Source organism: Mirounga angustirostris, unplaced genomic scaffold (assembly GCF_029215605.1).
Source record: "Mirounga angustirostris isolate CCGP_5_RB_7025 unplaced genomic scaffold, mMirAng1.0.hap1 SCAF_9, whole genome shotgun sequence".
Taxonomy (NCBI): domain Eukaryota; kingdom Metazoa; phylum Chordata; class Mammalia; order Carnivora; family Phocidae; genus Mirounga; species Mirounga angustirostris.
Window position 1 is genome coordinate 113,060,112 of NW_026991717.1, and position 26,861 is coordinate 113,086,972.

Here is a 26,861-nt window from a genome sequence, read left to right on the forward strand (position 1 = left end):
TGCGTATACAATTAACAAACTTCGTCAGATAAATACTTAAGATCTGTGCATTTTTTTTTAAAGATTTTATTTATTTATTTGAGAGAGAGAGAGAGTGAGAGAGAGAAAGAGCACGAGAGGGGGGAGTGGGAGAGGGAGAAGCAGACTCCCTGCTGAGCAGGTAGTCCGATGCAGGACTCGATCCCGGGACTCCAGGATCATGACCTGAGCCGAAGGCAGTCGCTTAACCAACTGAGCCACCCAGGCGCCCAAGATCTGTGCATTTTATCCTGTAATAATTACACCTCATTTTTTTACTTGGGCAAATTAATACAGTATATCTATAAACCGATTTGGCTCTTAGGCGGCCCATTTGCAAACTTGTTCCAATCCGACTCCTCTCTCGCACACAGGAGGAATCCGAGGCCCTGAGGGGGGAAAGGGGCTTTCTCAAGGGCACAGACGTGGCTCCTCAGCCCGGGGCAGGGTGACTGCAGTGTGGCCCGGCGGGCTGCCTCTCACTGCGCAAACTCACTCCCCTGCTTCGGAGCGGAGCCGGCGGGCGGCGGGGTAACACTGCCTTTGCGCCCGCGGTCCCCAGGGGCTCGGAGGCGAGCCGGTCACCTGGAGCCGAGGCGGAGAGGAGCCCAAGCGGATGGAACGCCGGGCCCCCCGCGGCCCTCGCCAGGCGCGCAGATCAATCACGGCCGCAAACTGCGCTGACGCTGGGGACCGGCACGGAGTGCCAAGCGCCGGCGCCGACAGCCAAGTTCTGGGACGAGGACTCTGATCCCGGCGAGGCGGCGGCGGTGCCGAGTGAAGCCCACCCGAGGGGGGCGGGGAGGGCAGGGAGCCCGCTCTCCGGGCGGGCGCCTCGGGCACTTACCGAAGTCTTTCCTGGCCGGCGCCCAGCCCGAGGAGGCACTGGCATCCCCGCTTCACAGGTGAGAGAAGCAGGGCTCTCCGCAGCTCCTCGGAGCTGCCTGAGGACTCCGCTGGGGTTCCAAGCCCGGCTGTCGGACACCAAACCCTTGCTCCTTGCTCTCCTCTACCCAGCTCGAGTCGGTGTCTGCAGGAGTGCCTCCAAGCCCATCACAAAGCACACGAGTTCCCAGTCTCGGGGCAGGCCCTGCCCGCACGCCAGAGGGAAGCAGGGGTGGGGGTGCAGGGTGCGGGGGTGCGGGTAGAGCGGGGCCCCGGGGGTGGGGGTGGGGAAGCGCTGCGGCCGCTTCCCGGGCCGAGCGACCCGCCGGGACCTTCCGGGCGCACGGAGCCCGGCCCCCCGAGCCGGCGCCCGCACTGATTGGCGCTCGCGGTCGGCCTCCAGCTAGCTCACCTGCCCCTCCCAGCCAATCGGGGCCACCAGAATTGGGGCTGTCGCGGGGAGCTGGGGGAGATGCTGCGGGCTGGAGGCTGAGCCGCCCTCCCCGCGGAGTTCCCGCCGGGCCCGCCCCAGTCGCGAGTCCCAGCCGCGGGCTGCGCGCCCCGCGTCCCCTCGGCGCCGCGCCCCCCGCCCCGCGCGCTCTCGGGCAGCGGGTCCCGGCCCGGGCAGCTCCGCGTCTCTGCGAGCTGGAACGCGCCCCGACGGCGCCTCCCCGCAGCCTTCCGCCGCGCGCCCGCCCTCGCCCGGAGCCCCGCGTCCGTGCCGGCCCCGGGGAGTGGGTGGGCCCGGCCCGGGGCAGCCCCGCCGAGGCAGGATGTTCACGTCCAAGTCCAACTCGGTGTCGCCCTCGCCGTCCCTGGAGCAGGCTGACTCGGACGCGCTGGACATCAGCACCAAAGTGCAGCTCTACGGTGTGCTGTGGAAGCGGCCCTTCGGGAGGCCGTCCGCCAAGTGGTCCCGGCGGTGAGTGCGCCTCCCGCGCCGGGTGAGGACCGCCTGGGGAGGGAGCCCAGGGCCTAAGAAACCCCGTACCATCCTCTATCTTACCGTCCTGCCTCTGACTTCCTTTGTGACCTTGGGCTCGCCCTATTTCACTCTACCGTGGCTCTCCCTGGAAGATGTGGATGTCAGCCGGGGCCCGGGCTATCTCTGTCAGAGCGCTGGTCCACCTGGGGTGGTACCACTGGTCCGGGGGCGGTGGGGAAGTCTCTATGGATTGCATCTAAGTCCGAGTGGGGAGGTAGGGTGTGGGCCGGAGAGGTCATGGCCGTGGTAAGCGCCATCTGGGTCAGGTTGGGCCAGACTGCCGGGCAGAGGGAGCCCCATGGACAATTCCAACATCTCCACAAGCCCCCCTCTCCCAGGCATCAAGGGTCGGGCTTAGAGGGGGGGCGCTCCTGTGTCCTACCCCTCTCCCCCACTTCACCCTGTGCTAGCTCCGCCCGGGGTGCTTCTGACTCAGGCCAGGAGAGGGAGGAAGGGTCAGGAAGGGTCTGTGCCCGCTCCTGGTGGAATAATGTTGGCAACCCCTCCAACTGTCCCTCGAACTAATTTTTAAAGAACCTGAGCCTTAGGGAAGAGTCTCCAGTGCTTCTGGCACAGAAGCCTGAGAGGAGAGACTGAGCTGGGGTGGAGATGGGGGGAGGCTGAGGGGGCAGGGGAGGGAATGGATTGGTCCTGTCCCAGGGATTGATTTGTAGGAAGGGGTGCTGAAGAGGGTCAGAGTAGCCCCAGCCCTGGCTTTCAGTGCCAGTTTCCCTGTCCCCAACTGAGAGGGGACTCCCCAGATGTCAGGCAGTAGCCACTTTCCACTTATAAAGGGGCCCAGGAGGTACTGGAGGAAGGGGCTTCTTACTGGAGGAAGGTATTGGAGGAATGGCTCACAGCCCTGAACTTGCAGGAAGCTCCCTGTGCTGGCTGCAGGAGCAATGGATCATCATCTGGACAGTTTCCACCCTCAAGCCAATCTCAGTTCTGAGATTTGCTATTAGAATGGTCGATAGAGCTCAGACCCTGACCCAGCCTCTCCCTGAAGGTGTGACCTTGCCAAGAAACGAGGAGTGTGTCTAAATGCTCTTTCCCATCCCACTCTGCGTCTGTCCTGGAGCAGGGCCTCAGATACTTCCAGGACCACAGATCACAGAGATGTGGCAGTGGTGGGTTCTGATGTTCTATTTTGGTGAATAACTTCATATTTCTACAAGACCATAGAACAAAAGGATCCATGGAGGGTGTTTCACGGTTTACAGAGCTGGTTCCACCTACCTTTGTTGGTTCTGCCAGGTTTCTCTCTGGGATTGAATGGGATATAGGTTCTTGCATTCCTCCAAAGTTAAACTTCTCTCTCATCCCTTAAATGGAGGCCTAGGGCAGCGTGGAGGGCATCTTGCGAGGGGCTTCCTGGGTTGGCTGTCTAAGATGCAGTTCCTGAGGGCAGGAGGAGCCTGGTCTCTAGCAGGGCACCCTGGTGGCGGAGGGGAGGGGGAAGGCTGCTTGTAAATTCAAGTACCATTAGCAAAGTGCCCCCACGCCCCTCTCTTCTGCCTCAGCTGCTCCAGGCAGCCACTGCTCCCGCCCCACTGGGTCTGGCTGCCTGCCGTCCTCGGCCTGAGTCTGGGTCTTGTCCTCCAGGACTCTTCTTTTTTTTTTTTTTTTTTTTAAGATTTTATTTATTTATTCATGAGAGACAGAGAGAGAGAAGCAGGCTCCCAAGGAGCAGGGAGCCCGATGCGGAACTCGATCCCAGGACCCTAGGATCATGACCTGAGCCGAAGGCAGACGCTTAACCATCTGAGCCACCCAGGCGCCCCCTCCAGGACTCTTCTTGCCAGCCACTTGCACCTGACCACATCCCTAGTAAATACTAGGGGCCTGTGAACCCCAGGATCTATCACCTGGGGCCCCTTACCTACAGTGGTGGGGCCCCGGGCCCTGTACCCACAGGTGATTTCAGGGCTATGAAGTGTCAGGGGCAAAGGCTCCCGGCTCAAAGCACAATGGGGGAGCCAACAGAGGCTGGGAGGCTTTAGCTCCCCCCCACCCCATACTCTCCATCAGCAGCCCCCATAGCCACTCCAGAAACCATCCAATCTCATTCAGAACAGTGTGCGCTCTGCAAATACAGCTTCAGGTCAAGTCCTCCAGCCTCCTTCTGAGGAGACTGTCACCTCTGTTCCCTTCTTTTATAGGAATTCTGGAGCTGCCACCTTACAAAGAGTCCCCCTCCCCTGGGGTTCAGGAAATAACTAACAGCCCACCCGCCATTTGGGGGTGGGGAAGGCATGATGCTAACCTTAGCCCCCTCTTGCTTCCTGGCAGGGCCCCCTGGGCCCCAGTTCCCCATTTGTGAAATGGAGTCTGGACTTCAGCTAATTAGCGGCCACAGGAAGGCTTGGGGAGGGCATGGATCGCTCTGCAGAGGCAGGCCTGGGCTGCCTCCTCCCTCGTCCGTGGGCAGTGGAGATGCAGAGGCTGTTGGCAAAGACCCAGCAGCCTAGAGACAAGGAGGAAAGGCGCCGAGAGCACCTCAGCCTCAGCCAGGGTCAGTTGCCTCAGGGCTGGTCCCACAGGCAGGCCAGCTCTCCCAGGGTTCAATCCTCTCCCCAGCCTCTAATCCCTCTCCCAGACCCTTCTGAACAAAGGCGGAGGCCGGAGCCCCCGGTGAGGAGGGCCCAGCCAATTCTTGCTGCTTCCCAAGCCTTCTACACTCCTCCTGGGCCCTCCTTCCCCCCATGTAAGCTGCCCAGGGGGGCCGTGCCTCAGGGAGCGAAGGGTCTGGGAGTTTCATCTGTGGCCCCGAGTACTGTTTCACAGAGATGACATCGCAACACCAAGCTGTCCCCCAGGGCTGAGGGGAAGAGCCTAGCATGTCACCTCCACGCACCAGGCTCAGCCTCTTGTGACCCTGGGATTTGTGTCACTTTCTGGCTTACACAGAACTCTGCACAGCTGGAGCATAACTCCCTGTTTTATCCCAGCTGGAAGGTGCCTGCAGACTCTTCTTCTTACCATCAACTTGTGTTCTTCAGACTTCTTCCAGCATGACAGCGTGCTGGGAGGGGCCAGGTGGCAGCTGAGGGAGCTCCCCAGATCCTTCTGTTCGTTCCCCCTGCCCCTTTTGAGGTGCTGGCATCAAGGTTGCCCTGAGTCCTTAGGTTAAGGGGATGGGTATAATCTCACAGCCAAACAATGAAATAACGCTCATTAATTCAGGCTTCACTGCAGGAATATGATGATTCACGGCAACTAAGCCTTCTGAAGTGCAGTGAGTTAACAACGCGAACAAGCCATACTTCCCTCGCCCCCCAAGCCCAGGAGCTGGCCCTCGTGGCTGTTGACGTCCTGTTTGAAAATGAGTCTCACAGGACTAGGGGTCAGACCTCAAGCAGGACACAAGCAGGCAGTTCGGGCCTTGGAAATAACAGCAGCTTCCTTTGAGAGTGGCTCTGGCCGTGCGGGAAAGCAAAGCTAGGCTCGGAGGCAGGCGCTGAGCGCCGGGACCAGCTGCGTGCGCCAGGCCAAGGCCGGCAGCATCGCACCTCCCTGGCCGCCAGAATGGAGGTGGATCGCACTGTGGTTCTTCAGCTGTGTCTCATGGAGGACTCTAGAGGTTTCTTGACTGTACCACAACAGAGTGGGGCTCTCAGGCTCTACCCACTTCACCCAGTGCCTCTGCACTCTGCTCTGTTTTACATATTAACCTTGTCTTTACTGTGTTGCTTGAAGAATTGCACTACCATTTGTAAAAAGTCCCTCGGACTTGATGATATCTGCATAAACTCCAGCTTGTCATCGGGAGTGCCCTTCACAGCTAGGATTCCTGCTGACCTCCCATGTCAGACCTAACACCACACATAGGCCAGGATGAGCATCCCCTGAGCCTACCAGGCCCCCGGCGTGAACAGAAAGGGACATACACTGGGGGCTGTGTCATTTCTATCTTCCTTCTGTCACTTCTGAAAAAAGGACACTTCTGACAAGCTGCCCTTCCCCGGCTCTAGGATTTACCTGGCCCCAAACCCCACACAGCTGTTCTCAGTGCCTGAGAGGCCCAGGGATAAGGGAGAAGGGGTGCTGGTCCTATTCTGGAAGCTTGTGCCTGGGGAAGAAGGGGTGGCCAGGCTGGCTATCTGCCTTCTTGGGAAGTGTAACCCGTGGGGAGCTCACCTGTCCACGGGGTTCTCGCTGCCCTCTCGAGAGTAAGTTATAACTGACTCAAGGTGTAATCCCACGTCCTGAGGAAATTCAAACCTGCACCAGGGCTTCTGGTAATCCTCAAGAGGCTCTGAAAACTTGTTTCCTTGTTTATGGATTACTGTGCTGTCCGCTGTAGGTGGTCCTCGTTGCAAGAACTCAGCTCATCCCTCCGTCTCCCGGGTCCTCCCTCCCCACCGCCACAGGGACACACCCGCCTCTCACACAAGGTATTTGTGGGTCTAGTAGGCTATGCCGAAGAGCAGGTTTGGCAATGAAAATGGTGGAAGAGGCATTTAAATCACAGAAGTGTGAACACTGTCTCATTGAATGCTGGCTCCTGTTTTCCCAAGCCTCCCAGATACCCCCTCTTGCCATCCCCGGAGACGGGATTGTTCACCACCGGCTCTTGACACTGTAGGACCCAGACTTTCACATCTTCTCTCTCCTCTGCACTCTCCCATCAACCCTCCTCCCCACGGCGAATTTCCCCTGACTCCAACTTTCTCTCGCTCCGTGTTCCAAGGCCCTTTCCGCCCCGACTCCCAAACTTGGCTTTTGCCTCTCCAGAGAGGAAGGAGCTCAGCAGAGTGGATCCCTTTCTTAAACAGGACCTGCCCAACTTCGAAGGTACCTGTGGGTCTAAGCATGCTGCCTGTTCTCTCGATTCCAGCGGGATTGATCATGAGGCCAGTGTTGGCCATCAGGCTCTGGCTGAGCCCTTGTTGCGTTCAGAGCACCAAGGAGGGGAGTAAAAGGTGGAGGCAAAGTTTAGGAACCCCCTCCCGAGTTCCCTTGTTCGTGTTGGATGGCACTGGTGTCCACCCCGTCACCTAAGCCGGCAGCTGCCCTCATCAGCAAGAAGCAGCCTCACCCTGCTCTGGTTCCTGCTTCTCTTTTGACCTTCACTCACCCCCTACCGCCCCTCCCCCACACCACTGCCTATCCCTTTTCTCCACTCCTCTGCCGGTAATACCAGACATGTTTTGATAACCTTGAACACATGATTCTTTACATGTGCTGTTCCTTCTGTCTGGAACGCATCTTCCCCTTTGGCTTGCTCCCAGATTCCTGAGATACTATTATTCATCCTTCAAAATCCTGCTCAGTTGTCACCTCCTCTCAGAGAATCCCCTTGGCTGGACACCTAAACCATCACTCCTCCCGGCCCTCACTCTTCTCATACCTCATAAAACTTGCAGCGTCAGCCTTTAGCCGCGTGCTGTACGGTGTTCCAGGATACGCCGGTATTTGCAATGTACAGGACACCCTGGTGCTTTCTAATCATCCCAGCTCCCCCTCCTACCAGCTGTGTGATCTAGGGCATATTACTTAACTTCTCGCACTCCAGCTACCTCACCTTGATCACGTAAGGAGCGAGTTAACACACCTAATGATGTTGCCTGGCACAAAGGAGAAGCTCGATAAGCATTAACTATTTTTTAAAGGATTGATTTCTACCCCATCTCTCCTGTATCTGACTCTAAGCTCCTCGAGGGCAGGGAGTCATCAAGCCCCAGAGCCGCACTGAGGACTTGGCCATACCTGGTGATTCCTTAATGCTCCCTGACCTGAGCTGACCGGGAGCTTGCCGTCACTCTGCCGGGATGAGTTCTAGGAAGACAAACAGTCATTGCAGGGCAGGAGGGACCAGGAAGGACCACGAAATCAGGCGTAGTGATGAGGAGGACTGGGCATCACAGAGCACAGCAGTCGAGAACGTGAGCTGTGTCAGTGGACCGAGCCGACTTCCAAGTCCGCCACTCACTCGCTTCTTAATCTCCGTGTGCCTCCGTTAACTCACCAGGATCCAGAACCACAAATACCTCCATCTCTTAGAGTCACTGTGAGAGATTTATAAAGATAATGCCAATGAAACACTTACCAAAGTGAGCGTCTTGGCACCTTGCAAATGCTCCTTCAGCTGGACGTGCGGAATACCATCCTTTAGGCCTGAGAGAGGAGGCCGTGGCCTTAACAGACCCCTCCCCTCACCCACATGCTCTGGGCTGCCCCCTCCCCGGCCTAGTCGGGCGACTAGTGGGGCTGATGATGAGAGGCCTGGGGCTACAAAGCTCCTCCCAGGCCTGAAGTTGGCCCGGGATGGAAGGGTGGGCTTCAGACAGGAGGGAGGTGCCTGGTGCTTGGAGGACAGGGGCTGGCCGGCTGGGCTGGAGCCCAGGCCTGCTGCCAGTAGGAGCTAGGGGAGGGCCAATGGGAACGGAGGCTAGGGCAGGCTGCCGTAGACACTGAACCTGATCATAATAAATAATAACAGCAGTAATACAAGTAAGCGTTTATTGAATATTTACCATGTGTCACAATATGCTACGTCTTTATGTGAACAAACTCATTTACTCATCCCAACAACCCTAAGAGATGTAGCTACTATTATTGTCCTCAGTCACACTTGGACCTGAGGCCTGGAGAGATCAGGTGACTTGCCCTGGCCACACAGCTGTTAAGTGGCAGAGCTCTGACCCGTGGCTCCCCAGCCTCGGTACCTCCTGCCTCTGGCCTGGTGGTTCCCTGCACGATGCTGGCATGAATGGAAGCGGCTCCGAAGGCGGGGTGGTGTGGGAAGTAAGAGCAGGGACTGTGGTCTGCGGGTTCCAATCCCAGCCCCACCTCTGCCCTAGCTGTGTGACTTTGCACGCGTTATTTCAACTCTAGGCCTCAGTTTCCTCATCCGTAAAGTGGGAACAAAAGTCCTGCCTTCCAGGATTGTGACATCGATCAAATACTCGGGTACACTTACAACACTCAGCAGGGGAGCCAACACATGAGAACAGCTAAATAATGGGGATCATCTCCAGCCCTGGCATAGCCCGCCAACTCCGCAGGGCACAGAAGGAGATGCCCCTGGCTTGCAGTCAGAATGAGAGTGTCAGGGAGCAAGGGGATTTTGAAGAAAGGGATAGGAAGAAGTGTCCTTCTGTGCAGGGGCACTCAGGTCCTGGGCCCCCACCTGCTGAGAGGAGGCTGAGCATCATCAGCTGGAGCAGGGGGCTGTCACTGAGACAGGTTTATGAGTAAAGGTGGCTCCTTGGGACCTGGAAGTGTGCTGGCCAAATGTGCCCTTTTTTGGGCAGTACTCATCCCTGCCAGCTGGGGAGTCGCCCTCCTCCTCCAGGTTCATGCTCCCAGGTTCAGGCTCCTCTCCCTTGACCTTCACTCCCCCCGCAAACCCAGCTGAGCACAGCTGGAACGAGGCTGGGCTTGGCATGCATGGTGTGTGGGCCCTTCATGTGCCCTATTATCGGGTCCTGCTGCAGCGATGCTGCAAGCCTCGCAGTTCCTTCCAGTTCCTTCCAGAGCCCGGCACGCTTCTCAGGGCCTTTGCCCCTGGGGCTCCTGTGCCGGGAGCATCTTCTCAAATGTCACCTTCGTAATCAGGCTCTCCCTGACCACCGTGTTTGATAGCAAAACCTCCCCCCGCCCACCCCCTTACTTCTCCTGCTTTATTTTCCCCCTAGCATTTATTAGCATCTGGTAATAAATAAATCTTATTTATTTACTGTCCGCCTCGCCATGCCACACACTCACTCAAGTGTAAGCTCTGTGGGGACGGGAATATGTGTCTCTCTTGCCCACCGTTCTCTCCCTAGCACCGAGAACAGTGCCTGGTATACAACAGGAGCTCAGCAATGAATCTTCACAGCAGCCCCAAGAGACAGATATTTGCACCCGTCATTTTATAGAGAAGTTTTGCAAGGGAGGCTCAGCAAGGCTGGGAGCTTGCCTGAGACCATGGCTTGAGGGGTGGGGATTGTTCGACTCCAGGGCCCCTGTTGTCTCCCTGCTCATTGTGTCCAGTGATCATCTGCCTGTTACCCCTCCTCCCCAACTAAGTCCCTGGCACAATGCTTTACCCTCAGTGTAGAGGGGACTCCAGAAGTGTCAGGAATGCAAGAAGCTATTTGTCTTTGTTAGGCTCCCATAACAAAATACCAGAGATGGGGTAAATAGCCTCTTAAACTGTTCAACTGTTCTGAGGTAGGTGTTATCATCCCCATTCTACAGGTAAATAAACTGATGCTCAGAGAGGTGAGCTACAGTCCCCCAGCTGGGAAATGGCATGTCTATCTGATGTCAAAGCCTGTGTTCTTTTTTTTTTTTCCCCTATATTTGCCTCCCACTAATAAACCTTTATTTCACTCAAACTGAGCAATAAATCTTCCACACTGAAGTATCTTCCTTGCCGAATTAATCCAAAGGAAAAAAACTGAAATGATTAGTAAAGAAAAATGTAGGGACTAACACACCCTTTTAATATGTTTTTAAATATTTTTAAGGTTTAAAAAGTGTTTAAAGTTTGTAATTCCTAGTAGGAAAACATTATCTGAATGAATACCCTAATAGCAAACCACTATAGAATGTTCCAGTTGCATGTGGGGCAGAAGGGTAGGGATTCTCTTCACAGCACCCCAGCTTTCTTCATGAGAAGGTCAGAGGTACACTGGTTTGTATTATTGCGACATCCATTAGGTATCATTGCTTTTCCTTCAGCAAGGGCTTTATTTGTCAGAAGGGCATTATGCTTGACCTCCAAATTTGGCTGACAATTTACTGATGAGATTCATAACCTTTGGATTGCTCTGATATTTTGACATATTCACTGGGTTCTGGGCCACATCCTAGAAGGCCACCCTAACTTCGGGATCCTGCATGGCTGTGAGAACCTCTGGATCACTAAGAATTTCATTGAACCCAGGCATTCCTGCCATTCCAGGCATCCCCCCTGCCATTCCAGGCATTCCTCCAGGAAAATTACCAGGCATTCCCCCAGGAAAGCCACCTGGGAAAGAGCCATACTGAGCTCCTGATTGTCATCTGGCTTCTTCCTCCTTTTGGGCTCTCTCATGTTCTTCCCGAGCCTTCTTAACCCTTTTTTTTAAGATTTTATTTATTTTTCAACAGAGAAAGAGGGAACACAAGCAGGGGGAGTGGGAAAGGGAGAAGCAGACTTCCCGCCGAGCAGGGAGCCCGATGCGGGGCTCGATCCCAGGACCCTGGGATCATGACCTGAGCTGAAGGCAGACGCTTAACCGACTGAGCCACCCAGGCGCCCAACCCTTTCTAGTCTTTCTTTGATCTCTCGCTCTTCACGTTTTCGCTCATACTTTCTCTGATGTTCAGCAATTTTCTGGGCCCTCGGTTGAACTTCTTTCAGCACTGCACTAGCATCTTCATCGTAATCCAGTTTACAAGCAAGGGCAAGATCATGCGCCGCTTCTTCCCAACGGCCCAGAAGTCTGTGTGCTTTCCCTCGCCACTTATAAGGCTGAGCTGAATCAGGATTTATTTCAATAGTTCTGTCACAGTCTCGAATGGCAGCATTTGGCTTCTGTAATTTGATGAAGACACGGGCTCTCTCGGCAGACAGACTGGCCAAGCGAGGATTCAGTTTGATGGCATCTGTGAACAAGTCAAGGGGGCTTTTTAGTTCACCATCATTTAGGGCATCAATGACAGCCACTTTTTTATCATTTGCCTGATCCATCATTTCCTTGGTTATCTCTACATTTTCATCTCCCATTTCTTGAGGGGCATCAATATCTGGTTCAATCACACTTTCATTGTCAATTTCTAGATCACGTTCCTCACTTGATGGTTCATCTGTCTTTATGTTTTCCTCCGCCTTCTTACTATCTGTTTTTTCCTCCTTGATAGTGTCTTCTGATTTAGTTTTATGAGCGGTAGGTGGTATTTTACCCCCAATGCTCTCCATCCACTCCCGTAGGAAGCGCATTTCCTCGGTGTGCAGAACGCTCGGATCCTGCTTACATATTTTCACGAAGGCCCGAAGCTCGCTCACTTTGTGGGGGTCCGTGGTCCAGAGGTGGTGGCAGGCGGCAGGCGCGGCTCAGGTTGCGGCCTGATTCCAGGCCCGGGTACTAGCTCAGCGTGATCGTGTGGCCAAAGCCTGTGTTCTTAAGTACTCTGCAAAGTTTCTTTAAAACGGGCAGGGGACATCTCCCTTGGCCTGTGGATCAGAGAGGGCAGGGGCCTGCCCCCCAGGAGCCCAGCATCCCCTCAGGACAAGATGAACACATGGGCATATTGGTGCTAGTGCCAAGCGCATGGCCCAGTCAGCAAGGGCAGGAGGAGCTCGGATGGCACTGAGGGCTGGGCTGGTCACCAAGGAAGGGTGCAGCCAGATGAAATGCAACAGGCAGGGCTTTTCAGGGAGGACTGCACAACCTCCTTTGCAGGACTGTGCAAAATGTAGTGAGGTGGGGGGTGGTGAGGTCAGTGTTGGCTCGGACAGAGAGGCTGCAGGGCAGAAGCGGTGGGAAAGCCGAGAAGATGGGCAGGGGTCAGGTGCTGGAGGGCCCAGAATGTCCCTGCATCTCTGCAGAGTGGTATTTAAGTGTCCTTTCCTCCCTCAGGGGCAGAGAGGCCTGGAGGAGGAGGGCATTAGCAGGACGTCCACAGCGGCATTCGGTATCTGGCTGGGCCAAGAGGGTCGGTGCAAATAAAGCACAGGGGTTGGCCTGGGGCTCACACCACAGGACAAAGCGGAGCTTCTCTTTCCTGGGGGAGGTGCGGTGGCAGCTGTGGGCCGTCCCGGGGACCCTCCCCCCGCAGCTGTGGCCTGAGGAAAGATCATGTGGCTGGTGGATCTTCAGAGAGTCACTGACTTCATGGTGCCCCAGCAATTTTTTTGAAACCCTCACGAGAGTGGCCTTCCAATCAGTAGTGCGCTGGTAAATGGCTAACAATCGGCTCTCTCGGGGGGGCGGGGGGGAGTGTTGGGTGGAGCCCTGTTTGTAGCATTTGGTGGTTTTCAGGGTGTGAGTGCTCCCACTGTGACTTGTATCAAGCTACCAACACGATGCTACCGAACGCAGAGCAGAGGGGAGAGTCACACGGCCCGCGGTCGCCAGCCTATCTGAGCCGGGCTCCAGCACCCACTGCTTCCAGCTCCCCCGATCCTGGGCCCTGGGAGCGAGAAGCCGGCCATTCGGGGTGTTCCTGAGCCTCAGGGCTTCGAGGCCTGGTTGGATCTTGTCCTGGAGGGTACTTGGTGTCCTATTCTGGTCGGCTCCAATCATTAGTCCTATGAGAGCCCACGGAGTGGGTCCAAGGGCTCCGCGTGTTGGCACCAGGCGGCTGGCTGCACAACAACCAGGAAGCATCCAGGTCCCAGGAATCCTGAGTTCGATGTGGTCCCAGAAGGAGGCCATGGAGCTCTCAGACAAAAGGGAATGCAGGTGTCACATGTAGGCGGTGGGCCTGGCCTCACCAGCCTGGTATCCACATTCTATCCAATTGCCAGTTTCATGATCACTTGTCAGAAGACCCATCTTGGAATCTTGCACAGTCTCTTAGTGAGGAGGGAGTCCTCCCTAGGCTCTGCGTTCTCCTAGAGCAGAGAGGCTGAGAGGCAGAAACGAGGAAAACTTTCTTCTTTCCCTCTTCCCCCACCCGCCCCACCCCACCCCTGCGGTAGACCCTATGGGACTGGAGCTATGGCTCAAGGGGGGGAAGATACTAGAGGGGAAGGACTACAGGTGCCCTCCTGTGCTGAGGGTGCCAGTGTGGCAGGATGGAGTTGGCCAGACCCAGAGGCCAGTCGTGGGCTTCCCACTTCCGCTGACCACCAGCACAAGGGTCAGGCTGCCTAAGGCAGCAGGTGGCTGTCCAGCTGAGGTCTTTGCCCAGATGGGGAATGTGAGCTGGTGAGGATGAGTCATGAGCTGGTGTCCCCATGGGCTCTCCATGTGAGTTCAGGACCTCCAAGGCCTTCTTACTGTCCCAAGAAACCTCACCCCTTCCCTCCTGGTTGCCCCTTCTTCCCCACCACCCACTCTAGGTTTTTCATCATCAAAGAGAGCTTTCTTCTTTACTACTCTGAGAGCGAAAAAAAGAACTTTGAAAGCAATAAATACTTCAATATACATCCTAAGGTGAGGCAGCCTCCCCTCAGGGCCACAGTGGGGAGGGCCTCATGGGGACAACGGGGGAGGGTATCCTGTAAGGGTAGAAGACCGTGTCTTTTCTTGCTCTGGTCTAGCAGGGTCTGGAGAACAAATCTTTCCTGGGACACAAGACTCCCTGCTCTCCTGGGCTGGGCCCCCACCCTCCTGTGCCCCAGAGCCTGCCCCAGCCCTTCCTCTTCCTTCTGGGAGTTGGTTCTGGTCTGGCTCCCAGCTTGAGGCCCTTGGCAGGACCTGGCTTTGGCTGAGGGCTCCCAGAGGCCTTGAGTGACCTGGGCGGGGTGGGGGCTGCCTGTTCTGGTTTTTTCCCAGGGCGTCATCCCCCTGGGAGGCTGCCTGGTGGAGGCCAAGGAAGAACCCAGCATGCCCTATGCCATGAAAATCTCCCACCAGGACTTCCATGTGAGTAAAGCTCTCCCCTCAGCCTGGACTCGGCAGGGCAGACCAGCCTCTCTGGGGGACCTCCAGGCTCCCTGGGGGCAGCCCCTCCAGCGGCCTGGCTTGGGAGGGTTCAGTGTCCTAGGGATGTGTGATGGAGGAGCAGAGCTGGGCCTGGAGGGCCCTGTGGATGGCCTCTGACATCCCGGGAGTGGCCTCCTCTCAGGAACACCTGGGACTCTTCTTCCTGGCAGGGCAACATCTTGCTGGCTGCCGAGTCCGAGTTTGAGCAGACCCAGTGGCTGGAGATGCTACAGGAGTCCGGGAAGGTGTAAGTGCTCATAGGCAGGGGGGCAGGTCCAGAAAGGGAATGGTTATGGGCTGGGTTCACCCTGATCTCCTTGCCTCTCTGCTAGGATCCTGGTGGGCACTGAGGACACCAAGAAAGGACAGGGTGGGGAGAAAAATGGCTGGGCCTCCTTGAAAACAGCGCTGTGGACGTTGGTTAGGGTGGGGAAGAAAGGCCAGGCCAGATTTAGAGCATCTGTGAGGGGTCTGCTAAGTGGGCTTTGAGCACAGCGAGCTTGGCCTGTCTGGAGTCACAGGTGGCAGACGTGGACACCACTTGTCTCTAACTCTTGGGAGCAAATCCAGCATTGCTAGGGGGATTCGGCTGCCTCCCAACACCCATCTCACTTCCCCAGGCCCACAGTGAATCCTAGTGCAGAAAGGAGCTGGTGCTTTGTAAATCAGAGTCCAGATCATGGAAACCTCCAGCCCAGCACGGTCCATTTATATGTAAACCCCTGTCCTGGCACCTGCCTGTTCAAGTTGGGTCATGCTTTCAGTTCAACAAATGATAGTGAGCGCGCGGCCGCCAGGCCTTGTGCCCAGGAGTGGCCTACAGTGGTGTGGAAGGCAGCCTGGGAAGCAATCTCTTCCCTGCTCCGCAAGTGCTGCTGGCCCCGTCTGCCGTGGCCCACTTTGCAGCCCGGGCCAGCCTCCAGGGACTGTAACCGATCGATGCTGGTGGCATGCCTAGAGCCAAGGGTGCCAGAGTGAATGGGGCTGGGATTCTGGAAGAGACAGGATGGGCGAGCACAAACCATGCGCAGTCTCCTTCTCCACCACTCTTCTGTTGTAACAATTTTGTGTTTCTTTCTTCTTCTCTTCTCTGTCCCATCTGCCCTCCCTCCCCAGGACTTGGAAGAATGCCCAGCTGGGAGAAGCCATGATCAAAAGCCTGGAGGCCCAGGGGCTGCAGTTGGCCAAGGAAAAGCAGGAGTATTTAGGTTGGCTAGAGGGATGGACTGGAAGCTGAGGCTCCCTAGGTAGCAAGCACTTTGGGGCCAAGGGTTAGAGCCGGGGCTTGGTGGACGGCCCAGGAAGGGGAGAATCTGGGATGGGGCTTGGTGGGCTACAGGGAGCCATAGATCAGCCCGAAGCCTAGAGGCTTTGACTGTGTAACCTGTGTCCTTTTGGCCGGCATGACAGAAGGCAGGGGGACCTGGTGGCCGGGAGCCTGGGCTCTGGCCGCAGCTTTGCCACTTCTCTGTCAGCTGTGTGTCTCCAGGAAGTGTAGCCCCGGTAAGCCTCGATGTCCTCATCCTTAAAATGGAAACGAGAATAGTCCCTAGCGTTTAGAGGTGGCAGGGGGGTCAGGGGAAATGAGAACATGCCTGAAAGCTGTTGTGTCCGGCACACAGTATGGGCCCCATAAACGGAGTTGAAATTATCCTGCCCTGGGTCCCCAGGTCCTGGATTTGCCCCTAATAACTCCCACCTGCCAGCCCGCTTTACACCTGACCCTATGCCCCTGACTGGCGGGCAAGCATGCTCTGTTGGGAAAGAAGGTGAGACTGGGAGTTTGATCCTTTACCTCGGATCCTCTCCCCTGACACCTCCTTAGACACTTGGGGCCTCAGCACTGGTTCCGCTCTGCCTGTCCCCCCAGGGCCTGCCCTCCCCCACCTGCCAGACACTAGTGCAGAGGGGCGGTGGTCTGGGGAGCAGCACAATTAACAGCACTTCTAGGGTGCAGACCCCCACCTGAGCTTCTGAAGATGAGGCCACCCTTGTCTTGTGAATGCACAGAGCAAGCAGAAAGGAGGGCGGCGGCTGAGGCCAGCACGGCAGCTTCCAGCCCCAGGAGCTGGCTCAGCCCCCTGGCCGGCCCGGGCATGGCAGGGCTGACCGTTTCCCTGGGAGATCCCGGGCATGAAGGAGGTTTCTGGAAGGCACTTGCCCCCTCCAGGCCGGAGCTGGAGCGAGCTTTCTGTGAGAGGGTGCGTGCTTGCTTTGCAGACAAACTGATGGAGGAGACGGAAGAACTCTGCCTTCAGAGGGAGCAGAGAGAGGTAGGCGCACCGAGATGCTCAGCACTGCTGCTCCTCCCCAGCACCTCCCGCTCCAGGCGCCCCTTAGCAGCCATGGCGTATGGCCTGTATTTCTGGTATTCAGGAATCATGTAAGGGAGCAAAGCACCCAGAGAACTCACTGGAAAGTCAGCCAGGTAGAGCAGAGAGGCCATGAGGTGACAGTGCTTGGGACTTGCCAACTTGTATTTCTTCTTGCCAATCCCCAGGGACAAAAGTAAAAAATGTAGGTGACCACATTCTAGAGAAAGCCATCCCCAAATTGTATAAGCTACATCAGTAAGGAATGAGCTGCTTGTCACTGGTGATCTTCACGGGAGGCAGGGGTGGCCTCTGTTACCTAGAGAGGGGTTTCTGCACCATCAGGGTGAGTGGGTTGGATGATCTCAGGGTTTCCTTCCTCCTCTAAGTGACACACTGTAAGTTCCAAAAAGGCCAAGCATTAGCCTGGGGCTGCCTGTAGGGAAAAGGAGACCCTGGCCTCGTTTGAGGGTAGGGAGCCCCTGAAGTCCACTTCATTTGGAATCTCCATGCAGCGTTGGGCCTTGCCTGTCCCAAAGGGGCATCAGCACCCCTGAAGGGCAGAGTCAGGTAGTGCTTAGCAGTGCAGACTTGGAGCCGGGCTGCCTAGGTCTGTGTTTGAGCTTCACCACTTCTAGCTGTGTAACCTTGGACAAGTTACCTACCCTCTCTGAACATCAATATTCTTACGCGAAAAATGGAGATAATGGAACCCATCTTATTAGGATGCTGTGAAGATTAAATGAGATATTACATATAAATTGCTTGGCACATAGGATGTGCTGAGTGAATATCTGTGTTTGTTAGTATCGTGATCAGGTTGTTATGAATTATGGGCCCATCCTGCACATGAGCTGCCTGAGGCCTCAAGCTGCAGAGTGGCTCGCGCGCGCACAGGAGAGCCTGACTCAGTCCACTGCTCTTTGCCCCGTTGCTGTTCCTTGTCCTTATAGGGCTGGGCCCGGCAGCCTCGGCTTAGTGCCTGCCTCTGTGACTTTTCTCGCGCTAAGCACCTTTCCCGACCGCCCTTCACCGCGCTCTGAAACAGACCCTGCGGTCAGGAAGCATCATGTCCCTGTAGCAGCCCGAACATTCCCAGGGCCCGGCACAGCAGCTGGCCCCGGATGAGGGCTTGATAAATGAGGGATGACTCAATGAGTGAGCATTTTTGATTCTTATAATTTCACATTACATCTTGATTTTAATCCAGTAGGACAATCCAGCCTCATTTTTCTCCTTCCAAAATTATATCTGATATTCTTGCTCACTTACCCTTCCAGCTGGACTTCAGGCTCACTTTGTCGATTCACAACAATAGGAAAAAACAAACAAAAAACAAAACCCCAAAGCCATTGAGGATTTGTATTAGGATTGCGTGGATTTGAGGATTGGCACCATGACAGCGCTGAGCCTTCTCCCACCCGGTGGTGTGTGGGCCTCCCTGTCTCTCTGGTGTCATCCAGGTCCTGCAAGAGAGTTCTGGCATTTTCTGCACACAGTTCTGTCATTTTGAGAAGCGAGACTTCTGGTGCGTTGTCAGCAACTTAAGACAGGTAATTGAGGAAGCCAGAGGAAGGGATGGAGTGACGGACACAGCCACCGGCAGCTAGAGAGACAGACTTATCCATCAGAGAGGCTAAATCTGGGGCAGCTGTCAGCCGGAGGAAAATTTAGACACTCTATCTAGGTCTTTAGGCAGGAAATGAGGACAGCGGAGACCCACTGCACGCAGGCCTCACTTAAAGCCTTAGCATGTTGAAAGAGCGGGGCCTGTCAGCTGTGAACGCCCTGGTTTTGTGGCCCAAGATGGGAATGCGACTCACTCGGGCCCAGCCGATTCCCACGGCCAAGGGTGCCGTGGGCGGGCGAAAGGGAAAGGTTCGGAGGAGCGGAACTCACAGGGGCCCTAACTTGCTCCTCCATGCAATGGGGCTGCCTGTCCCCTGTGCCTTTCCTATCTCCACTGTGAGGCACAGAGGTGGTCTGGGCGTGCCTTGGGCCACTTTAGGAAGGCATCTGGTAGGGCCCAGTGAGAAGATGAAGATACTCTGGTCTTTAAGAGGCAGCCTGGCCTAACGGCAGACTCGGACTCTGGAACCAGGAGACTCAGATTGGAGTCTCAGCTCCATCACTGACTGTGTGGCCTTGGGCAAGCTAACCTCTCCGGGCCTCAGTTTCTCTATCTGTGATGCTCTGATAAGAGTTAACGGCTATGCCCCCTTAGCACCTAGGTCGCCATGAGGCTTGATGACTAGAAGGAACAGAGTGCTTTGTGGATGGGCAAGGCCCATGCAGATGTGCTCTGAGCAGTGGTGGGGGGCCACGACATCCTCCATGGGGAAGGAAGGCCCTGGGACTCTAGATGCATGAGCAGAGAGTACAGGGGGAGCCTGCCTGGGCTCATCTGCCCTGGGGCCAGGAGGCCATGCCCTTCCTTGGGTGCAGGTCCCTCAAATGTCCCTGGCCCCCTGTGACCTCATCTCTCTCATCCCCTGGAGGAGGGCAGCCTGCCTACCTTTCCTTTGCTGGCTGAACTCTTGAGAGCTCAGCCTTGCATGTGAACAGGCGCATGGGAAATTAGAAATGTCCCAGGCCCATTAGGCAGGCATCTTGTCACCCAGGCTGCTCCTGGTCAGAACACAGACTCTGGGTGTTGGAAAGAACCTCTCACTTCAAGGTGAGGCTCTTTGTTCACCTCCCTGATGGATGATATCCTGAGTCTGTCATGGGTAACTCACAACCTCTGGAGTTATTCTTTGCCTTATTGCTCTATTGTTTGAAAGCTCTTCCTTTCGTTGAGCTGGAATTTGCCTTTGGGTGACTTCTTTCCAACCCTGTACTCCTGCAACTTAGGTCAGGCCCAGGGGTCGGAGGAACAAGCACTAGACGGTGGAGAGAGGCGTTAGCGTCTGCAGGCCTTAGCTGACCTCAACCAACGGAAGGGTTGCTACAAGCACTCAGACCATCTTGGCTGCAGGAACAGAAGGTTCTGGATGCTCCGAGTTTATAGATTCTGCTGTCATCAGTCTTCTCAGGCATCAGTTTTAGTTAAAAGTCACACAGATAAAGTGAAAGGTGGAAAAGAAGTGAGCAACCAGGAAGAAGATTCTCTTTCTTTGTCCTTGTTAACATGAAACCTTTTTATTAACAGTAAAAATCGTGCTCTTTGTAGAACACCCGGAAAACAAAACGTTATCCTCAATCCCACAATTGACAGACAACTGTTGCCAATATTTTGGTATTTTTCTTCAGTATTTAAAAATATATATTATTGTAGGGGAACCTGGGTGGCTTAGTCGGTGAAGCATCCAACTCTTGGTTTGGGCTCAGATCATGATCTCAGGGTCGTGAGATCGAGCCCCGTGTCCGTCTAGTTGAGATTCTCTCTCTCTCCCTCTGCCTCTGCCCTTCCCCCTGCTTGTGCATGCTCTATAAATAAATAGATGAATAAATAAATAAATAAATGAATAAATAAAATAAATAAAATCTTTAATATATATATAATTCTTATATATATTTTCAACATAATAGGATCATAGCAGATATTCTGTTTTATAGCCTGCTTTTTCATTATACCTTCATTAACATTGTACCTTTAGCAAGTTTTCATGTCATTCAATGTTCCTTGAAAACCTCAGTCTTAATGACCAGGTACTGATTCATCCTATGTGATGTTCCATTCAACGACTCTTCTAGTTTTAGACATCCAGACTGTTTTCACTATTATAAATTATGCCACAGTGAACATCTCTGTACACATAAATCTTGGTCTACTGTCTAATTGTTTAGGAGAGACTCCAATGGGGGAAATCCCTGAGTCTGGGCCAGAACGTTTTTTTTTTTTCAAGATTTTATTTATTTGTCAGAGAGAGAGAGAGAGAGACAGAGAGCATAGCAGGGAGAGTGGCAGGCAGAAGGAGAAGCAGGCTCCCCACTGAGCAAGGAGCCCGATGCAGGACTCCATCCTAGGACCCTGGGATCATGATCTGAGCTGAAGGCAGATGTGTAACTGACTGAGCCACCCAGGCGCCCCTGGGCAAGAACTTTTAAGACGCCTGATGCATACTGACAGATTGCTTTCCAGAAAATTTGTACCAGTTTTCACTCTCACCAGCAGTGCGTGGACATTTCCATCTTGCTCTACCCCTCTGCCCACGTTTGAGTTCTTCCTTCATCATTTACTAGCTACAGTGTGGGAAAAAGGGATGAAGACACTCATGACTTTGAACAAGTTTACTTGACCTTTATGTACCTCTGTTTTTCTCATCTGTAAAATGAGGGTAAAAATATTATCCACTCTCAGAGTTGTTATGAGGATTAAATGAGTTAATACATGTAAAGTACTTAGAACAGTAAGCTCACGGAGAATGTTATCCATCATTGTCATTATTATCATATACAAGATCTGTTTCTGAATTCCCTTTTCCATTACTTTGAACTGCTGTCTATCTGTGAACAGATACCACACAATTTCAGTTTATAATACCATCTATCATTTATTAAGCACTGACTATGTTGCAGACAATTTGCATGGATTAGCTCATGTGATCCTCCCATTAACCCTACAAGGTAGTACTGCCCAACTCAAAGAGTACCCCCCACACCCTCTCTTCTCTCTGCACTAGATCCAATGGTAATCTAGACCACACCTCCGGCTTCATTTACTGTGTGCATGCAGATGACTCCCCATTGACAGATGCAGTCCCTTTTCTCTGCTGAGTTCCGGCCCCTTAATATCCAAATGTTGATATTACATCTCCAGCCAGAAGTCTCAAAAGTACTGCAAACTCAGTATGTCCAAGACCACTCATGATCTTCCCCCGCAGAGCTGGTGGTCCTCCTCTAGAGCTCCCTAGCTCAGGGAATTCACCACCATCCATTGTTTGTGCAGACTGGAGACCCGGGAATCATGCCTCACCCTGTCCTTCCCATCTCCCCCACTCCATCCCCCAGTTCTGATAGCATTGCCCCCACAAGCTCTAGAACCTGCCTGGCCACTTCTCTCCATCTCACTGCCCTGCTCTGGTTCACACCACTAGGTCTGGCTAGCCTAAGGCAGTGGCCTCCCACCTGGGTTCCCTGTATCCCTCCGGGCCCCTCTTCATCTCTTTTCTCCAAGCTGCAGCCAGAGTCATTGTTCGCAATGGAAGTCGATTCTGTTGCCCACCTTCTTCTCCTACTCCCTGCTCAAAACCTTCATTGCTTGTTCTTGCTCAGGAAAAAAGACCCAAATCCCCAGCATAGCCCAAGGCCCTGTGTGGTCTAGCCTCCTCCCTCCCACCCTCACTCTGGGCCCAGCTCTATGGGCCTGTCTTGCTTCTTTCGGGGCAGCACGTTTCCGAAGGGCTTTTGTACATACTGATCCTTCTTCCTGGAATGCTCTTCTCTGTTACTTATCCACCTTCACCTGTTGGCTCAAGAATCTCCTGCTCCCCCTACCAATCATTCCCTCCTTCTTGTCCAAGGCAACTTTCCATAGAACTTTGTCCCTGCAGGGCACATCACATACCTTGGTTTGTAAACATCCTCTCATGTGTGTCTTTATTTTATTAGTTTCTGATTCTTGCACTGAGCTGTATGCTCATGAGAACTGAGACATGTCTGCGTTTGCTCATCTTCACATCCTCAATGCAGAGCCTGGCAGGTGCTTGGCACATATTAAGCACTCAATAAATATGTGTAGCATGAGTGAATGAGGCTATAAAAAAAAAAAATCTCATTGGGTTTTTTACTGGAATTGCATCGAGCCTGTAAATTAACTGGGAAGAACCTTTACTATAATCTTCCCAATCAGGGGCCTGCATTCTTTTCTAAAGCATAATTACTTTTATTGGGGATTTAGAAATAATGCAGTGAAGCCGGGATTATTTGGCTTGGAGGAGAGGAGACTTGGGGACAGAAGAGCTGTCCCCAACACCTGAAGGGAAAACAGGTCAGTCTTGTCCTATGGCTCCAAGGGGAGAAGGTGGACACACTGATGGAAATTAGGAGGAGGCAGATCTGGGCTCAGATGGCACTGGTGGATGAAACGGGCTGCCCCCTCTCCTAGGTGTACCTGAGGGACTCAGGGTGTCCACAAGCTGGCTGTGTGTTTGGCTTTGCCAGTCTTCTGTTTTGCTAAGCGCCATTCCCCGGCTCTTCCTTTGCTGGCTGGGGTCTTCGGTCTTCAAGGCCGAGGAGAAGGGCTTAAGACGAGATGGTATCTGAGGCAGCAAGTTCCCAGCAAGGGAGGCAGCTGAAGGGAGAGAGTTTGGTCGAAGGACAGACGCGGCGACGGGGGCATTGGAGGGCAGTTTTGCTCCATAAATGAGATTCAGCCCTCTCCTTTGAGCCCCACCAAACTTTCGGCAAAGTCTGCGGCCCTTCCTCAGTGCTTCTCGTTGTAACTTTCAGAGAGGGTCCGTGCTGAGGTTGAACCCGGAAGGAAGAGCTTTGAGCAGGTTGTTCTGGAGTGAAACAGGCTGTCTTAATTGGGGGCAAATTCCCTGTCATGAGAGCCATTCAAGCAAGAGCCCGGGCCACCTCTTGGCCGGAAAACTGATTCCGGGATTCGAGTGTGTGATGAAGACCGACGCGCCTTTCAAGTGGCTTTGACCATAGAAGGCTCTGATTCACGGGTGCCCATTTCTCTGACTGTCGCCCAGCACTCAGTGTGGCCTGGGCACGTGGTTATGGACTCAGGTGGGAAATGCACTATATCATGTAGACCTGGGGCCAACGTGGGGAGGAGGGTTAGGAAAAGCCAAAGGACTGTTTTGCCGTGTTATCTTCAGAAGCCTCAGTTTCACTCTGGCTCTTGGAGGCATCGCCAGGGCCTGCTGGCATCTGAGGTGCTAGAAATTACACCCTCCCGCGCTGTGAACTATGGAGGAGCAAAGCAGTTGTCACAAAACTGCTTCCAGCTAAGCTTCCCTCGAAGTGCACCCTGCAGCCCCACCTGCCAGTGAGGCCCAGGAAAATGGGACCCGTGGAGGGCACATACTTGCTGGGAAAATACGGTGCTGGCCAGCATTCCTGACCGGTTGAGTCTGGCCCTGCCTGGGGGCCTGCCCGGCGCTTTCTGGCTCCCCTGTGCCCTTCGGGCGAGCCCAGGCAAAGCTGCGGCCACCTGGGCTGGTTAACTTCCTAGATGCCCCGAGGAAGAAAGAGTCCTGATTTTCTGACTTTGGGGTTGGGAATGGCTTTCCTTCGCCATCCTTAACCAATGGCATTCTAGGGATCTTTAAGGGAAATACACATTCACCCCCTGTTCCCTCCAGCACTTGAGAGCCGGCCAGCACGCCTGAGGCTATTAGCGACCGGAGTTGCCCAGCAGAGTAGACATCTAGAATGATCATCACCTCCAGTCACAGGGAAACGACATTGGGATCCTTTTTAAACCCTGGCTGCAGCATGCTCAGTATGTTTTTATAAGGCTTGTGGAGACTGGGTGTCGCTGAGTGGGACCAGGGCTCCTCGGGACTTAGCCCCGAGTCGGCTCGCATACGGCCTGGCCTGCACTGCATCCCAGGGGGGGCCCTGGACCAGAGTGGCGGTTCCTGACCTCAGGGGCCCTTTGCTGCCTGTGACGCTTCTCTTCCCCTCTGGTTCTCTTCAGGAGCTTGAGCGCCTTAACCAGGTGCTGGAGGCCGAGAAGCAGCAGTTTGAGGAGGTGGTGCAGGAGCTGAAAATGGAGCAGGAGCAGATCAAAAGGTGGTGGTGGTGCCCAGGAGGGGGTAGGAGGAAGGTGCGCCTCGGGCAGGGCATTAGAACCCACGTCTCCCATCAGGCTCAGGGAGGTCTCACCCAGGAGAGCCTCACTACTTGATGGCTTGGTTTGGGTCTATCTTCCCAGTGCTGCTCCAGGCCTCGGGGCAGCCCAGAAGGAGCTGTAGACCCCATGCAAACTGGAAGTGAGGCACCAGCAGGTGCAGACCTGTTCCCCACCCCCACCCCCCAGCAACGAGCCCCTCGTGCCTCTGTCAAGTCTTGCTTACCCAGAGGCAGACGGGAACAAGTCAGCCTGGAGGTGCTGTTAGCCAAGACCCTCAACATCCCCTGCTCAGTCCATTCTCATTCTGGCTAATGACGTCCTTTGGGATCTTTAGTCCTGTGTATGGTTTGCAAACCCAGTTGCCCAGTTGCACATTACGATCATATAACAGAATGAGAGTCTCTTGAAGGTAGGGCCCAGAGATCTATATTTTATAAAAGCTCTCCAGGTCACTCTGATTCAGACTATCTAGGAATTTGGAGACTAATGCTCTGGGTACTGTTGGTGGTGGTGGTGGTTGCCCTCCTCCTCCTCAACACTACTGATAATCAGTGTTAGCCCAGAAAGGCTTTTCTTGCAACAACCTTATAAAAGGAAGTCAATTAAACAAGTGCTTTGGGAAGGGAGAAGCTCTGAGAATCTTACCAAGTAAATGGTGGAGCACCTGCTTATCTCCAGAATTGTGCCAGATACTGGAATAGAAGATAAGTTCTCTTATCTTACAATGCAGGATCTTACAATCTGGTTGGGAAAACCAGGCTCACACCCAAGAAAGATCAACACAGTAATATATAATCAGGCACTAGGGGGCACAGTGCAGACTCCCTGTGTCATAGGAATTAAGGTATACATGTGATCCTTTGGGCGTGAAGAGAGGTTCGATTGAGCTGGGCCTTGAAGGATGGGTAGGATTTAGGAGACTGGGCAGGAGAAAAGGGAAAGGCATTTCAAGCAGGAGGAATGGAAACCAGGAGTAAATGCCTGAGGGGGCCCAGGCTTGTTAAGAAAGCAGCAAAGGGGTTATCACCCCAGAGAAGGGCCTCAGCCATGTCCCAAGTCAGAGTAAATAGAGGTTCTAGCAGGGTCTGTCCCGGGAAGACAGGAGGTAGGGCCAGGTTTCTCCAGTGCTTCTCTCTGCCTGTGGGGAGGTCCTGGGTTTATCCCACCTGACAGATGCCTGTGTACCTGGAGCAAGTGACTTCAACCCCACTTGGCTGGGATCTCCTTCTTTCAGGCCCAGGTCCCTACAGCTGCTGTCAGGACCCCACCATGCAGAGAGGGGCTGGCCTTCCAAGGACCCCTCTGAGCCATATCGGGAGTTGAAGCAGAAGCATTTCTGTGTGCAGAGGGGATTGGGAGGGGTGGGCACTGCCATACCCAGCCCTCTGTCCCTGCAGGGAGCTAGAACTGACTGCAAGATGCCTCAAGGGTGTGGAGCAAGAGAAGAAGGAGCTGAGGCACCTTACAGAGACCTTGCAGCAGACGCTGGAGGTGAGGGGCCACTGGTCAGCTGGTTGGCCTGGAGGCAGCCTGGTTGGTTGGGCTACATGATACTAGTTTTTCCAACAGCATTTCCCCAGAAGGTTCTCCACCAGGGGAATGGAGCATGATGGAGTGCTGATCTAAAAGGTTTCTTCTCTGTGGACCAGTGAGCACAGGAGGCCTAATGCAGGACCCAGGGGAGCAAATTCAAATTTGTCCTGCTCTGACTATGGCCTTGGGAAACCCAACTTCTTCAGTGTTTATATTTTTATGCCAGATGGAGGATTGATTAGAGTGTGTGGTAGAACCACCCACTTCTTCCTTCTTGTGGCTCATTCACTTAGCTGCTCCTGGGTGAAACTGATCATGAAGGGAAATCAACTGTCATGTTACCTCCATTTGATACCACAGAAACTGAGGGGGAGGAAGAAGGTGGCATGTATCAAGGACAAAATGCCAACTCTGTTCCCAGCCCCTCCTCCCCAACTTTCCCTTGGTTGTCCCTCCACATCTTGCACAAAGACAGTCTGACCCCTACTCCAAACCAGAGCTCATGTGTCCTGAGGAAGCCAAGCTCTTTCAGACTCTACACCTTTGCCCAAGCTGTTCCTTCTACACAGAACATCCTTTCACCTCTTCTTTGCCTGGAGAACACATCCATCCTTCTAAGACTAAACTCCAATATCACCGCAGCCAAGCTTCCCTAACTCTCCCAAGCAAGGGTTTGCTCTGAGCTCTAGGCTCCTGCAGAACTTCGCACATCTGTTACGGGACACTAGGTTGTATTTTGCAAACTGTGAACTTCACTAGACCGTGCCTTAAGGTCTCTACAAGCCCAGCACCTAGCAGGAGGC

The 26,861-nt window shown here is 54.2% G+C and overlaps 2 protein-coding genes across 3 annotated transcripts in view; one reads left to right on the forward strand and one right to left on the reverse strand.

The window, feature by feature from the left end:
* Positions 1 to 1,417: 1,417 nt before the first annotated feature.
* The window catches only part of PLEKHD1 (pleckstrin homology and coiled-coil domain containing D1), a 31,405-nt gene continuing 5,961 nt past the window's right edge, over positions 1,418 to 26,861 (forward strand). The window contains exons 1-8 of one of the 2 annotated variants that reach the window (XM_045901090.3): positions 1,418 to 1,825; positions 13,875 to 13,968; positions 14,311 to 14,400; positions 14,631 to 14,707; positions 15,577 to 15,668; positions 16,681 to 16,733; positions 24,370 to 24,464; positions 25,923 to 26,016. In XM_045901090.3, the coding sequence (XP_045757046.1) occupies positions 1,677 to 1,825; positions 13,875 to 13,968; positions 14,311 to 14,400; positions 14,631 to 14,707; positions 15,577 to 15,668; positions 16,681 to 16,733; positions 24,370 to 24,464; positions 25,923 to 26,016 (744 nt within the window). In that variant the 5' untranslated portion in view covers positions 1,418 to 1,676. The remainder of the gene's footprint in view (positions 1,826 to 13,874; positions 13,969 to 14,310; positions 14,401 to 14,630; positions 14,708 to 15,576; positions 15,669 to 16,680; positions 16,734 to 24,369; positions 24,465 to 25,922; positions 26,017 to 26,861) is intronic. The other variant, XM_064571248.1, reaches the window with a different exon arrangement.
* Positions 11,100 to 11,807, reverse strand: LOC123862004 (hsc70-interacting protein-like). The gene has a single exon (XM_064569710.1). It carries the CDS (start codon positions 11,805 to 11,807, stop codon positions 11,100 to 11,102), a length of 708 nt encoding a protein of 235 aa, XP_064425780.1.